Source organism: Cydia strobilella, chromosome 26 (genome assembly GCF_947568885.1).
Source record: "Cydia strobilella chromosome 26, ilCydStro3.1, whole genome shotgun sequence".
Taxonomy (NCBI): domain Eukaryota; kingdom Metazoa; phylum Arthropoda; class Insecta; order Lepidoptera; family Tortricidae; genus Cydia; species Cydia strobilella.
Window position 1 is genome coordinate 641,522 of NC_086066.1, and position 15,887 is coordinate 657,408.

At 39.2% G+C, this 15,887-nt stretch overlaps 1 protein-coding gene across 1 annotated transcript in view; it reads left to right on the forward strand.

Moving 5' to 3' along the window:
- LOC134753164 (putative zinc finger protein 66) overlaps window positions 1–15,101 on the forward strand; it is an 82,239-nt gene extending 67,138 nt beyond the window's left edge. The window contains exons 10-13 of the mRNA XM_063688959.1: window positions 12,252–12,383; window positions 12,862–12,963; window positions 14,229–14,327; window positions 14,925–15,101. Coding sequence (XP_063545029.1) covers window positions 12,252–12,383; window positions 12,862–12,963; window positions 14,229–14,327; window positions 14,925–15,101 — 510 coding nt within the window. The remainder of the gene's footprint in view (window positions 1–12,251; window positions 12,384–12,861; window positions 12,964–14,228; window positions 14,328–14,924) is intronic.
- The last annotated feature ends 786 nt before the right edge of the window (window positions 15,102–15,887 follow it).

Genomic DNA, 15,887 nt, shown 5'->3' on the forward strand with positions numbered 1-15,887 from the left:
AGGCACATAAAAAACGTCAAATATTACACTTTAGTCATTTTTATTTAAAAAAAACGAAACTTAGTATTTGAACAAGAATATAGGTGCCCCACTATCATCGCATTACTATACTAAATAAAGTCCAAATAAAACAAACTTTTCACTTCTTGTCGCTGTCCGTCATAGGCTAAAGTGCTTGATCGACGAATCACAAAAACGAAACGCTTACGCCGCCGCTAAGACGTTCCTGTACCTACCTCTTCCAATATTCGCAACATCCCTGGTACATATGGTGCTAATTTACTGCCCTAGTGCGGTAACTAGCACTATACGTGCGTATGTTAAAAATTTAAAAGGCCATATGTACTGTAAAACGTTGTACAATACACGTGAGAAAAGGTAATTCGCAACTCCCTTCGGTCTTGTTTTAATTTATCGCCACTCGTTGCGAATTTCCTACTTTTCGCACTTGTATCATAATGTACTATTCACCACACCAGCTCGTAAAGGCTCTCTTGATTGTTCAAAAACTAATGAGAAAATTGCATTTTATCCGATAATATTTCTTTGTGTGACCCCTAAACTATGTGGTACGATTAATTAAATAAATAAATAAATATTAGGGGACATCTTACACAAATCAACTTAGCCCCAAACTAAGCGTAGCTTGTACTATATGTGCTAGGCGAAAATATACATACTTATATACATAGAAAACACCCATGACTCTGGAACAAATATTTGTGTTCATCACACAAATAAATGCCCTTACCGGGATTCGAACAGGGTCACTACCCGCTAGCCCGGTCGTCAAAATTAAACTAAGCTTGGTCTATTATTTACGTATACGGCAGGCCATTACATGTAAACATAACTATTTAATAGTGTTATTAAGTTTAGAAGTTGATTAGTTTGTAATTTTATTGCAGTGCCCTTACAGGGTTGTGTTGAAACATAATAATAATCATAAGATCTTTTTGTACACACAAAGCAATGATTAAATCAGTACGAGTATGAGTATTTTATATTCATTGTATTTTAACCTGTTTTACAGTACATATGGTGCTAGTTTACCGCACTAGTGCGATAATTGGCCCATTACGTGACTATGTCGAAAATTTAAAGGGCCATATGTACTGTAAAACGTTGTACGATACATGTGCGAATAGGTAATTCGCAACTCGTGTCAATTTAAAACACTCCCTTCGGTCGCGTTTTAATTTATCGCTACTCGTTGCGAATTTCCTATTTTTCGCACTTGTATCGTAATGTACTATTGTGTACAATTAACATATTTACATTACTCCCCCAGCTGACATAAAAGTTGAACCCAACATTGACATTGTTGACGTAGACGGTATTATAGAGCAAGCAGATTTGAAAATAGAAACTGAAGAAAAAGAAAATAAAAATAAAAGTAATAAAAGAAAGAGAAAAACTGGAACTACAGCTAAGAAAAAGACAGAAGTTGTTATAGATGATGAAGTCAGCGAAAAACGTAAGATAGAGAATATAAAAGTTGAAATTAATGTTAATGATAATTTTGAATATGAAGAAAGTGTAGACACTAAGAAAGAATGGGACATAGCTCTTGATGATGATAATATTGATTTTGAAGATGAGTTCAGTGATGATAAACTAGAGCTAGTGCCGTTAAAGAAAAGAAAAAAAGCTAACAAAAAGATAGAAATGAAAATTGATGAATCTAAAGATAAAGATGCTAAGCCAAAAGTCAGAAGGAAAAGGAAAAAGAAAGAAGAGGTAACAAGGAAGTTTAGGAAGGCGGAAAATGATTTTATGCCAGTGTTTGATTTTGCTACATTTGAGAGTTCGTGTGCTGTGAAAATTGTTGTTTTGAGCAAGGTAAGAACAACATAAGGTTGGTTGAAACCACCATTTTATTATTATTTGTCTGTCTTTCCATATCTCGGGACCCTAAGGACCATAAGCTTAGAATAAATTTAAAAGTGGAAAAATTACTGCCTTGGGTGAGACTAGAACTCACGGCCTCTGGATCGATACTCCAGCGCTCTGCCAACTGAGCCACCAAGACCTCATCCATAGTCAGCAAATCTTCCCACTATTTATAAGGGTCTATCGGACCCTAGCGACATCTACCGTAAGAGCGTTACACTTCTTAAACGGTCACCGGAGTTCCAAGTCATATTTTAAATTCACCAGTTACGATGTGCTACCCCATTCTAAATTCCTTTTGGGAAGTAATTAAGTGATCAGCCATTTTTAAAACTGATCTGCAAAAAAATAGCCATTTAATCATTTGGGCAGCATACAAATATGTTGCCGGCAATAAATAAAAATTTTAACATCTTCATCAGTTCATTCGAAGCACGACCGCAGAATAAGTAATAGTACTACCGCACAGAAATCAAACTTCCTACAAAACCGAAGTTTGACAGCGGTTCAGGGACGAATCATGCTGTACCTTTCGTATATATGGTACTATCACTTTCGGCTTTTTAGGGTTGTCAAAATTCAAGTCATTATCTTATCTGTGGTCGTGCACGCAAAGGGACGTCAAGTTGTGCCAACCCTAATAATTGCCCGGAGCAATGCTGATCCGCACGGAGCCGAGAATGCCCGAAAGGATCAGTTTCGTCCCCCTGGCACGAATGTTTTTGTGTGTAGGAAGAACAGCTGGAAGAGATCGCCTCGCGCAAGAAGTCCCGGAACTACCTGGAGTCCCACTTCCGATGCGAGGACTGCGGGAAGGGCTTCGACGTGGAGGCCGCCTACAACAACCACAGATTGCGGCATAACCCTGTAAGTAACGGAACTAGGTGATGATGACCGATTTCGGCCAGACTAGTAGGCTATTCCACATTTTTAGGGTTCCGTACCCAAAGGGCAAAAAATCGGCCAAGTGCGAGTCGGACTCGCGCACCGAGGGTTCCGTACATTAAACAATTTAAACAAGGTATTTTTTATGTGAAACGTGAGTGAAAGGTAAATTGCGGTTTACGATTTATGACGTATTAAAAAAAACTACTTACTAGATCTCGTTCAAACCAATTTTCGGTGGAAGTTTGCATGGAATGAAATAAATATTTAAATGGGGCTCCCATACAACAAACGGGATTTTTTTGCCGTTTTTTGCGTAATGGTACGGAACCCTTCGTGCGCGAGGCCGACTCGCACTTGGCCGGTTTCTTTTTGAAATATATTTTATTACAAATATTCGTATGGCTTTGATAGCCAACTGGTATTTTTACAAGCTTTTATTAACTTGCAATGTACCTATGTATGTATGTACGGGTCAAATCTTGTAAGTTAAATTTGACCCCCTTCCCGTACTCCGATGAAGCTCAAATTTTGCACACGTATGTAAATGAGGGCTATCTTTTTTTTGCTCACCAGTTGGCGCCTCTGTTGATGGTGGTCCAAAAGAATAAAGAACAGCTGTCAGTCATTGAAGTGACAAGTGACATTTGACATTTCGAACTATGGAAAAGACCACCATCTACACTAGCGCCCCTAGCGCCGAATTCATACGCGTTAGCCCTCATTGGATGACAATGCAATATTATGATGACATCGAGCTGATCTGATGATGGAGACAGGAGGTGGCCATAGGAACTCTGTGATAAAACAACGCAACCTAATTGTGTTTGGGGTTTTTAGAATTGTCTCAATGAGTATTAGTTGTTCGTGGAAGGAAAAGTACAGTCGGCGATAAAAGCTTGTACCAAAAATGAAATTTTTGCCAAAATCTTATTCAGGCTTCTATTTAACTTGCAATGTACCTACATAATATGTACCATCGAGCTGATCTGATGATGGAGACAGGAGGTGGCCATAGGAACTCTGTGATAAAACAAAGAAACCTAATTGTGTTTGGGGTTTTTGAATTGTCTCAGTGAGTATTAGTTACCTGTGGAAAGAAAAGTACAGTCAGCGATAAAAGCTTGTACCAAAAATGAAATTTTTGCCAAAAACATTTATTTTATGAAAATAAAATCGCTATATGCAAAGAAAAAATGTTTAAGTGTTTAAGTTTTGTTCTATTTTCAGAGCGAGGGTTCGCTCGCTTGTGAGATCTGTTTCGTGCGCTTTAAGCGGCAATGCGTGCGACAGAGACACCAAGATGTTCACCGCTTAAAGTTCCTTTGCAACGAGTGCAACTATGTGTCTAGAGACAGGTACGCTCACTCTCTCTCTTCCTCGCGTTATCCCGGCATTTATGCCACGGCTCATGAGACCTTGGGGTCAGCTTGACAACTAATCCCAAGAATTGGCGTGGGCACTACTTTTTACGAAAGCGACTGCCATCTGACCTTTCAACCCTGTAAACTAGGCCTTATCGGGATTAGTCCGCCTTCCTCACGATGTTTTCCTTCATTGAAAAGCGACTGGTAAATATCAAATGTTATTTCGTACATAAGTTCCGAAAAACTCATTGGTGCGAGCCGGGGTTTGAACCCGCGACCTTCGGATTGAAAGTCGCACGCTCTTACCGCTAGGCCACCAGCGCTCCGTAGACAGGTACGCTCACTACGCTTGCTAAATGTATCCTAAAATGTATCCACGAATGCAGTGTCGATACAAACCCGATAGGGTTTCACGGCACTTTTCTGTCTGATGTAATGTAAGATTTTAATATAGAATAAAAAAATAATAATAAAAATGTACATTTTCAACCAAAAGGTACCACATTGTCGCTTGTCAGTTAGGTTGATTTTCAATTGAAGCTATATGGAAATAGCGCCTTATTGACAACCGACACTAAGTACCTTTTTGATTGAGAATGGCACAAATATATTATCGTTAGGCCAGGATTTGACTTGTAAGTTTTACTTACGTAAGTAGGGACACAGCTATACTACAGAATGAGATATGAATATCGTTATCTCATTCTAGCAAATAGCTTTGTCCCTACTCACGTAAGTAAACCTTACAAGTGTAATCCTGGCCTTACATTCGTGGGCCTTACTAATAGTATAAATGCGAAAGTTACTCTATTTGTCTGTTACCTCCTCATGCTTAATACCCTGAACCGATTTAGATGAAATTTCATATGGAGATAGAGGACTGAGCAAGGACATAGGGCGAAAACTCTTCTAGAAATCAACGCCCCTTATTCATACTTAATTGAGGCTGTGGCGAGTGTATGAATAAGGGTCACATTTAATAGTATCCTACTCGTTCGCGTCTTTCCTGTAGACATCGCAGTTAACGCAAATTTTTACGCTGCTCTTAAATGTATAATGTAATGTGTAAATGTAATGTATGCCTCCTGCATAGGAGGCATACATTTTTCAGCACCTGAGACTCGTATAAGAAAAACGTGATACATATTGTTCTTCTTCCTCGGTCCCTCATTGCTGAGGATCGCGACCATGTATGCTCCGTCTCCATAGTGTGCGGTCATAAGCCACATGAGTCACGCACTGCATGTTGCCGCCAACCACCCTCTTCACACCATCAGACCATCTCGTAATATATATTGTACATGGTATAATAAAATCAAGGTACTCTCTTCCGAAACTCGCGAACCGCGTGACTGACACAAGCCTACGTCATCGTGCTGTTAACAGGTTCACGATGACGTAGGCTTGTGTCAGTCACGTGATTCGCGAGACTCGGAAGAGAGTACCAGGCGGAGTATATTATTATACCATGTATAATAATTACAACCCCTCTGGTGTTGCGGGTGTCCATGGGCGGCGGTAATCGCTTACCATCAGGTGATCCGTCTGCTCGTTTGCCTCCTATTTCATAAAATTTTTTTTTTACATATTGTATTTTTTTTGTATTGTCCACAAAAGATTAGTGTTTGAGTGTCATTTATTGTATTAAATCACATTTACAAACGGGTCTATCGCGAATTTATTTTGTTACCTTTATTTACCGATATTTCGACACAGGTTTCACTGGTCGTGGTCACGGCTAACTGACGTCCCAGCAAAATGTCAAAACAGAGATATGTGTGACTACCCGACGAAAAGTAATGAAAAAGTTTGGGGTAGTCATCACATTTTTGAATGTATTGTAAATGTGATGGCTTCCGGTTTCGAGCGCCATCTTGATAGTTAGCCTCGTGATTAATTCCTTGGTTTTTGGCTCATTAATATTGTTTAACGTGTAATATATTTTTTTTTTCATTACATTTCACAGCATAACAGTGATCCAAAGCACTGTGAAACCAATAGACATTTCATACACATAGTACACAAATCTAAATTAACATATAACAGAAGAAGGCCGTTCATTCCTCGTCTCGCAGAACCTCAAGCATTCATAACACACGTCCAACCATCCACTCGCAAACACATCACAGTTTGGTGCTGATTCGAGGAGCGAGTTTAGCAGGTGCAAGGCTTGAACAAGCGGTGATTTACGGCGGGACACAGTTCGTACTGGTGGCAGCGCTAACAAATGGCGACAACGCGGTCGAAACCGAACTCTAGTCGGTGAGGGAACATATAGACGCAGCAACTGAGCTACTAGTTCGGGGCAGTCAGAATCCCCACGTAAAATTCTACTGGCTAAAGTACATAGTCTGTAATTTCGCCTCACCTCAAGTGAGTTAAAACCTAATGTACCCTGCAAAAAATTTGTAGGGTATAAAAATGGGTAATATCCGTACATTTTTTTTTAGAGGGAGCGTAGAAACGCCTTTTGCACTCGCTTTAGCAGCAGGATATAGGTTGTTTCATAGGGGTTCCAAACAACACAAGCCGCTTCAAGCTTGTTTCTGACAAGAGCGGTGTAAAGGAGTTTTATTGACCTGGCATCTATGAAATCCCTAGTCATCCGAGTAACGAACCCTAGTATATTGATAGCTTATTATACAGTAAACTAATGTAGCAGTATGCAGTGAATGGAGAATTAATCTTGAAGCGCGTTTAAGGCTGTTCCATCGGTTTGCCGCTATCACTGTCACATTTCGCAAGAAAGAACGGGAAAGACAATGCCCGCCAAAAGTGTAAATTTTGATCAAATTTTGTCGATTTATATTTATTTTAAAAACATTGCCTTACAATATCGAAATTCAAACGCTATCAAATTAAGTTAAGTTAAGATTGTTTTTTCTTCTTTTTTTTGTTTATAGTGTCGCATAATAAATAACCGAGTAAAGTTGGATTAAAAGTCCTAGTTAAAGGTTACTTTGGGAATTAATTGTATCGAGCGAAGTGTCATAATTTGTGTATTGGAAGCTATGTTATTAGAGATAATATAGTCAAGAACTACATATATTTTTTTCACGTCTACGAATATCAACGTCTCTTAGAAAAATATGATCATATAAGGAGATATTTCTCCTTCTGGCTCAGAGAACCGCCTTAACCATCATTTTGAAGTCAACGGCCGGTAGTCCACGTGCTTCTTGTAAAGTCCAGCTATCGCCTTACAAGACCTAGTAAAATCACCGTAAACTGTCTGGTACTCACCGTACAATTTTAGTCGTATTTAAAGCTCCTAAGACCTTGATACTAGCGAAATAGTCCCACTGGACTGAAGCCATAATTTTAAAAGAATGAGTGTAAATGTGATATGTGTTCGCGAAAGTATGGATGGTATAGAAAGGATGTCAATCTCTTATTGCAGAATTGTTGCAAAAGTTGTTTCAGCTGTAAATAATAGTTCCTAATCTCTCCGGTGGCGCTAGGTAGGCTCTGATACCAAAGAGTATTGTAATATATAGGAGACTCTATGACATGAACCATAGAGGTATAATAATGTAGAGATGAAATGGGGGAGGGGCAGCAAAAACCCGACCAAATTACGTAGGTTGTTTCTGGTATGTTGTCAGGAATGTTAAAACTTGTTTTTAATTTCGTCGCATTGCGTATGTTCTGTCCCTCACGGTCGCACGGGCGCAGATCTATATAAAATACTAGGTGTATGGTCTAGGTACAGTGTATGGTGGCGCAGCCTATTTTTTACGGTCACTTTTGATACATGAAGATTAATTTCCTTACCTCTACCTTCCATACGCGAAAGTTTTAAATGTTACGTCATTTATTGTGTTTGAAATCTGCATGTTTTTTACGGATCATGTATGATACAGGGGGCAAGCGAGGAACCATCACGACATGCACGAGGGCAAGACGTATGAGTGCCAGCACTGTGGGAAGAGCTTCATGTGAGTTCATTATCCAACTCCCTTTTTTTTTCAATTTATTTAGGTAAACAAACAGCCACTACAAGTAATACATATTATACTAATTACTACAATGTCTACAATATGTGTGGCCCACACCGCTTACCACTAATTAGCATGAATAATGTTCATTCAGAGTCAAACTAATCACCGTCAGTCTTAAGGACTACCGGTGTCAACAACAACATAGAATGGTTGGTTATGTATAAATATGTTAGGTAGGTACTCGAAACACAGTGTAAGAAACTAAAAGAAGTACTTAGCTTGCAGGGAGTTTTAAAACATTAATAATACGTTTTATATAAACACTTAGTCGTCAAATACAAATGTTTATTTCATAGAATATGGTACAAAGATGGTCAAATTACAATAAGTGCGTCATATTCTGCCTCTATCGGCGTAGAAATATCTATTACTTACAACTAAGATGCTATACCTACTTGATTATTACTAACATGCATATAATATATTTTAATATTCCACAGTAAATGTTCAACATATTTGTCGCACGTGCGGCTGGCGCACCCCGCGATGAATGTGGCATGCGACATGTGCGGCGAGACGTTCATAGGGCAAGTGGGGCTCAAAATGCACAAGGCCAGGAAGCACACCGAGGTACAGTATACAGGGTGACTCACAGTAAGAATACGACATATTTGTGGCACGTGCGGGTGGCGCACCCCGCGATGAATGTGGCATGCGACATGTGCGGCGAGACGTTTCTATAGTTCCAAATAATCACTCGGACGCATTTTGTGAATTAGTCTGTCCAATTCAAGGGTCTGACACTCTTTGATAGAGAAAGATAGTCTCATAACATTTAAAACTTTCGCGTCTTGAACTCATATTAAATTGCATTTACGATTGTAATAGTAGATTGTTAACCAAGGGATGAAAGGCACTCATTTCTGCCGAGGTGTCTTGGCGCTCGAACGCAGTGAGAGCGCCAATAGTCCGAGGCAGAAATGATGCCTTTCACCCGAGTTAAACACTCTACTTTTCATTTCGAATACGAGGAAAGTAAAATGCATGTGTTTTTTCAAAAACATGACGAATAATACATTTTTATAGTATTTATTGAGGGAACTTTCAATTAAAAATTCAGGCAAAAGTATCGTTATTTATGGAATGGAGAGTCAAGTATCACAATGGAAATTGTATAACAAATCCATTTAAACTCAAATTTCAATTGCTTATCGTAAAAAAATTAAAAATATCGTACTTCGAACGTAAAATGCTCTAGTGCAGACGCGTATCATTTTCTGCGCACCTTTTAGAACAACAATGACCCTCTTTCAGAGCATGAGAAATGAAATAGTAGATTGTTAACCAAGGGATGAAAGGCACTCAATTCTGCCGAGGTATTTTGGCGCTTGAACGCAGTGAGAGCGCCAATAGTCCGAGGCAGAAATGATGCCTTTCACCCGAGTTAAACACTCTACTTTTCATTTCGAATACGAGGAAAGTAAAATGCATGTATTTTGTTAAAAACATGGTTAAGTATACATTTTTATAGTATTTCTTGAGGTTACTTTCAATTAACAATTCAGGCAAAAGTATCGTTATTTATGGAATGGAGAGTCAAATGTCAAAATGGAAATTTTATAACAAATCCATTTAAAAACTCAAATTTCAATTGCGTATCGTAAAAAAATTAAAAAAATCGTACTTTGAACGTGAAATGCTCTAGTGCAGACACGTATCATTTTCTGCGCACCTTTTAGAACAACAATGACTCTCTTTCAGAGCATGAGAAATGAAAATGTAATTTAAAGATAGTCTTATTGCGATTCCTATAAGAGGAAAGAAAAAATAGTGCCATGCTTTGTCTTTATCACCGACCGGGCATTTATTCATGGTCGGGTTATGGCATCATAGCAAGGAGGTGATGGCGCAATACCGAAATTTATAAGAGTGAAAGCGAAAAAGGATTATGCCGCCATACATGAAACTGTCAATGCATGAATATGTCTTTCTCTTACCCCTGGTCGCTCGGTTTCATGTCTATAACTACTTGTATATACTATGTCGATGGTCCAATTACTGGTCGTACTGTCAAAGAGGGTCTTGTTTGGATGACTCGCCAGTTATACATCTTTCAGTTCGACAAATGTAAGAAAAAGATTTTTTTTTTTTAGAATAAGTGCACTGTATGCTCAGCCAAGTTCGTCAGTATATCCGCGCTGAACAGACACACAGACACGGCCGGCGAGCACACAGACCTGCGGCCGTGCGAGCAGTGCGGCGAGAACTGTGCGAGCGAGGAGCAGCTACAGGAACATGTCAAAGAGACACATCCGACTGAGTCACATCGGTGTGAGGAGGTCAGTTTTTTATCCTCGTAAAAATATGGCGCTATACCTTTGGCCAAAGGAGATATAATAAGAAAGAACGGTACTGTCATAGTAAATTTTGTAGCCACAGTAAATTCACTGCCATCTATCGACACACGATTAAAACTAAAAATGAAGATGTATAAAAATACCATAAAATGTATTTATATATGGATAAATTATTATTTTTATTTGCATTAATTATTTTTATATGATTTTGACCCATGTTCTCTCACTGATATGCGTTGAAATTGTTAAATAACAAACGAAACCGTCAACCACCTATTCAAGAGTAGGCCAAAGGTAGTGGCGCCATCTGATCGAGAATCAAATTTTCTTGATTTTCGAGACGTTTTTTCCTTAGACTGTATCCATCTTAATAGATCCGACTCCGTAATCGGAGTTATATCTATCTTTGCTTTGGCCTATACTCGGGTAGATGGCGGCACCTTTTGATATTTAACACATATCAGCGAAAGAACAAGGATCATAGTCAAATGGCTTTCTAAAAGTTTTAATCGTGTGCGCGATAGATGGCAGTAAATTTACTGTGACTATAAAATTTATTATGACAATCTGCCTCTATACTAAATTTAATTTATTTTTTACTTTTTCAGGTAAATGAAATTTAAATCATTTTCAATTGGAACAGTTGCATTTATTTTTTATTGTTCAATTTTCAAACAAAACAAAGTCAACTATAAACTGAAATAGAAGTCATATATTAAAAAAAAGTGACGAAGCCCCCCAGTGGTGAAGGCCGGATTCGAACCGGCGTCTTTAGCTATCGCGGCTAACGCCATGAACCCCTAGGCCACCCCGCCACGGCGGTACCCGTCACAATTTCTCTACTATATGCCATCTTAGTAAGACTAGGCGTCTTTGATCAACTCTAAGGGCAAGCAGTGCGCGCTTGCACCTCCTATACGCCTTAAAAAAACACTAATCAGAATATTTAATAAAATAATTTGATTTGTTCTCAAAGTTGTGTAAAATCAACTATATTTTCTATACTACAGGTAAAAATTTTATTTTTGGTAGTTTTCGTAAAACTATGCGCTACGTTCGTAGCCGATGACACGGGAAAACTCATATGTAGCGGAATGCGCCTGTGAACAGACAACCCGTCTAGCGAGTCGCTGGCAGTGAATGTAACTTACTTACTTACTGCTTACTGCTAGCCTTTCTCCGCAGACGTCTTGTCTGGTTGCCCTTGGCATAGGCCTCTCCCGTATTCCTCCACGAGTCCCTGTCCAGAGCCTGTCTTCTCCAGAAGGCTCCAGTCACCTGCCCGAACTCGTCTTCCCATCTCATTTTTTGTCTTCCATCATCCCTTTTTCCGTCTCTTGGGTACCATGTTGTGATGTCTTTTGACCATTTTTCTCTTTTGTCTCGGAGCATGTGGCCGGTCCACTTCCATTTTAGTTTTTTCATAGTGTGGTTTACGTCGATTATTTTTGTTCTCTTTCTAATGTCCTCCAGTTTTATTCTATCTCTAAGTTTTATATTCAACATGCTTCTTTCCATACTATTTTGGCTTTCCTCTCCTTGACAGTTAGGGCCCAAGTTTGACATCCATATGTAAGGCAGGGAAGGATACAAGTGTTAAATACTTTGGACTTAAAGTTTGTTGGTAGTTGGTTGTTCTTCACTATTTCCTTTAATGACCAATATCTTTTCCATGAGTTACCGATTCTAGTGTCTACTTCTTGTTGTGTCAAGTTTTGAGGTGATATCATGTAACTTACTTCACCTTAAAAACGATTTTTTTAACACAGTGCGGAATGACGTTCCCAACTTTGTCGGCGTACGACGTGCACCACCGACGCAAGCATCTCAACCAGCGCTACAGCGACGCCGGCCGACAACGTAACACGACGCGCAAGAAATACCCGCAAACACACAAGCAGGGCCAGTTCGTGTGCGAGACTTGCGGGAAACTCATGCAGGTACTAAGACATTCCAACTACCCATTGTACCCATCCGTCCAATCCAGACCGGAAAACTATTTCACGACAACTATTCAATACAATTATTTAACTAAATGTGTCAACTAAAAAACGAGTTTTTTACTGAAAGATAAATTGACGACCGGTCTGGCCTAGTGGGTAGTGACCCTGTGAAGCCGATGGTCCTGGGTTCGACTCCCGGTAAGGGCATTTATTTGTGTCAGGAGCACAGATATTTGTTCCTGAGTCAAGGGTGTTTTCTATGTATTTAAGTATTTATATATTATATATATCGTTGTCTGAGTACCCATAACACAAGCCTCCTTGGGCTTACCGTGGGACTTAGTCAATTTGTGTGAGAATGTCCTATAATATTTATAATAAAAAAATGCATTTTAATTTTAAAAAATCAAATTTATTCTGCGTGTAGGCTTCAAGTGCTCATTCACAAATAAAATTTTGTATATGTTTTTATCAGAACGCCACCGCGCTGAGAACGCACCAGCGCTCCCACCTGGATATAAAACCCTTCGCCTGCAACGAATGCTCGAAGAGCTTCACTCTGAAGACATCCTTGCAAGTAAGTACAATCGAATCTTCAAGATTCCTACTTCCATCACAAAAACCGCATTCGCGAGGCGTTTTCCTAACTCCCTGCATCCATACAATACAGTGGTAAAGGCCTGCAACATATCTAAAAAGTCTCCTCTTGAAGCAAAATTCGTAATTAAGAACTGGTTGAAAGGTCTTAACTACAGTCAAACTGAAATGCTGCTGAATAAGGTCGTCACCTAATCACTTACGTGTGCTAACAATCTCTGTAGCCTTACATGCGCAACCCCCACACACACACACACACACACACACACACACACACACACACACACACACACACACACACACACACACACACACACACTTTTTCTTTCTTTAAATTACTTAATTTCTTTAATTAGCCTCATGCATGAAGTTTATATTTGAACGAAATATGTTTTATTCGGATGTTTGTTACCGTTATATCATGTTACAAATGCATTTCCGTTTTTAAATTACCATTTAATTACTTAAAATTATAAATAAAAAGTACAAAAATTTGCCCGCGAAAAGCTAGTGAGCGAAACGCTCGAAACGCCACGTGACGTCACGCGTTCGACAGATTAGTGTCATTAGTAGCGTTTCAACCGCTCAGAAATTTTCAACATTTTAACTATTTTTTAATAAAATAATGTTAAGGTTTACAAATGTATTTTTATCATTTCCGGTGTTCAAACGATATAAATTATGAACCCAAAAATAAAAATAAATTCATGCATGGAGCTAATTATTACTCTCCTATTAATGTCACCTAGTTTTTTACTTAACCTTTGGTGGTTTATTACGAATCCGTCTACCACGTGACAGGCATAGCCGAGTGTGGGGCCACAGGATAACACCAGTGACAAAATATTATTCTGTCAGCTGAATACTACTGGTATGAAAAAGCGATTTATTTATTTATTAATTATTTTAAACTTTATTGCACAAGAAAGTACAAAAGGCGGACTTAATGCCTTGAGGCATTCTCTATTAGTCAACCACTGGGCCAAACAGAAATTAGTGGGCGATTTCGCGCGGGTCCTCCACTTTCGTCTGAAGTAAATGACGTAAAACTATTATTTTTATTTTATTATTTAAAAAAAATCACCCTGCATATCTCCTCGCTGGTTGACTACCAAATACTGTTACAAAATGATCCAATACATTAGCATATCACTCATTGAAAACAAAATCGGTTAAGAATTATTATTCGTAACTAGTTACCAAAAGTTACGAAAGGGGACTTAAAGCGTTTGCTTGTGTGTGCAGTGGCACATGCGGTCGCACACGGGGGAGAAGCCGTACCAGTGCCCCGAGTGCCCGCTCGCCTTCAGCCTGAAGGGAAACCTCGACCGCCACCACAAAACTGTAAGTATTCCAAAAAATTTAGTAAAATGGTTTGTGTGCAGGATCATATCAGGACGCACACGGGGGAGAAACCGTTCCAGTGCAACAGCTGCCCGCTCGCATTCAGCTACCAGGGGAATTTGAAAAGACACCGGAAAACTGTGAGTGCACGCTGTGAATATCAGTTAGATCGACCAATTTATTACTTTATCATCATCCTGCTATTTTGTTTTAAAATTACAGATATCTGTCGAATAAATTGAGGCAATCGAACTGTCATTTTTGTATCTGAGAAACAAAAGGAATGTTTAAAACTTGAAATGTTGATGTTTTTTGCTTTGCTTTTCAACTATTATCTGACAAAGTTTCAATCGGCAGGCGATGACGAAATTTATTTACTTTTTTTACGTTTTTGGGTGGCTGCCATTCCTCAACCCATCAACAGAGCGGCAGATGACGTCCACGAGGGTTCATTGCATATTGCCCTTAACTACTTTACGAGTTATCACATGGGATGCGATGAATGACGAAATTTGCGACTGTCTATAACTTAATCGCTTCAATTTCTTGGCGGTTAATTTGAGTATAACCCATCGTAATCCAATTTTTTTTCTCCAGGCACACCTGGGCATGCGTCAAAGTGTCCCCTGCCCGATCTGCGGCCGCATCTTCACCACCAACTCGTGCGTCAGGGTTCACATCAAGACCGTGCACCACGGCCAGCCGGGGCCCAAGCGGGACCGGCGCAAGCGCAACAAGTTCGGCAAGGAGTCGATGTTAGATAATAAACAATAAAAGCTACTCAATTTGAAGTTTTATTTAAATTCTTTACCACCACTATTGTTATTATTTTTATTTTATTTGTGTGAGAGTCCACATTAAGACCGTTCACCGTGATCAGCCCGGAAAATATAGTCCCATAGAGTCCGTATAAGCTGACTTAGTAATCTTAGTATAGATCTGAATAGAACAAAGTGAGGCAGTGTCATAAACGTCATATTTTCATAGAAGTTTGACATTAATGACGACATTGCCACACTTGTCGTTGTAAATGCTATGTAGAGTTACTTTGGTCCAGTCTAAGCAATAAGTTGGGCTAAAAACTGTAATAGCATATATTAAAGAAAAAGTGACGAAGCCCTCCAGTGGTGAAGGCCGGATTCGAACCGGCGTCTTTAGCTATCGCGGCTAACGCCATGAACCCCTAGGCCACCTCGCCACCACGACGACTCGTGGCGAGGTGGCCTAGGGGTTCATGGCGTTAGCCGCGATAGCTAAAGACGCCGGTTCGAATCCGGCCTTCACCACTGGAGGGCTTCGTCACTTTTTCTTTAATATATGCTATTACAGTTTTTAATTTATATATAGTAGTGTGACTACTTTAAAAAAACACAAATCAAAATATTTAAAAAATAATTTGATTTGTTCTCAAACTTGTTAATAAGTTGGGCTCTTGAGATTGAGCGAGTACCTAGTTTATTTTATTTAAAATTTTAAATCAGACAAGAACAATACAAATACCTTACAGACTAACATACATAATTTATTATATAAACTTAAAACTAAACACCATTTATGCCC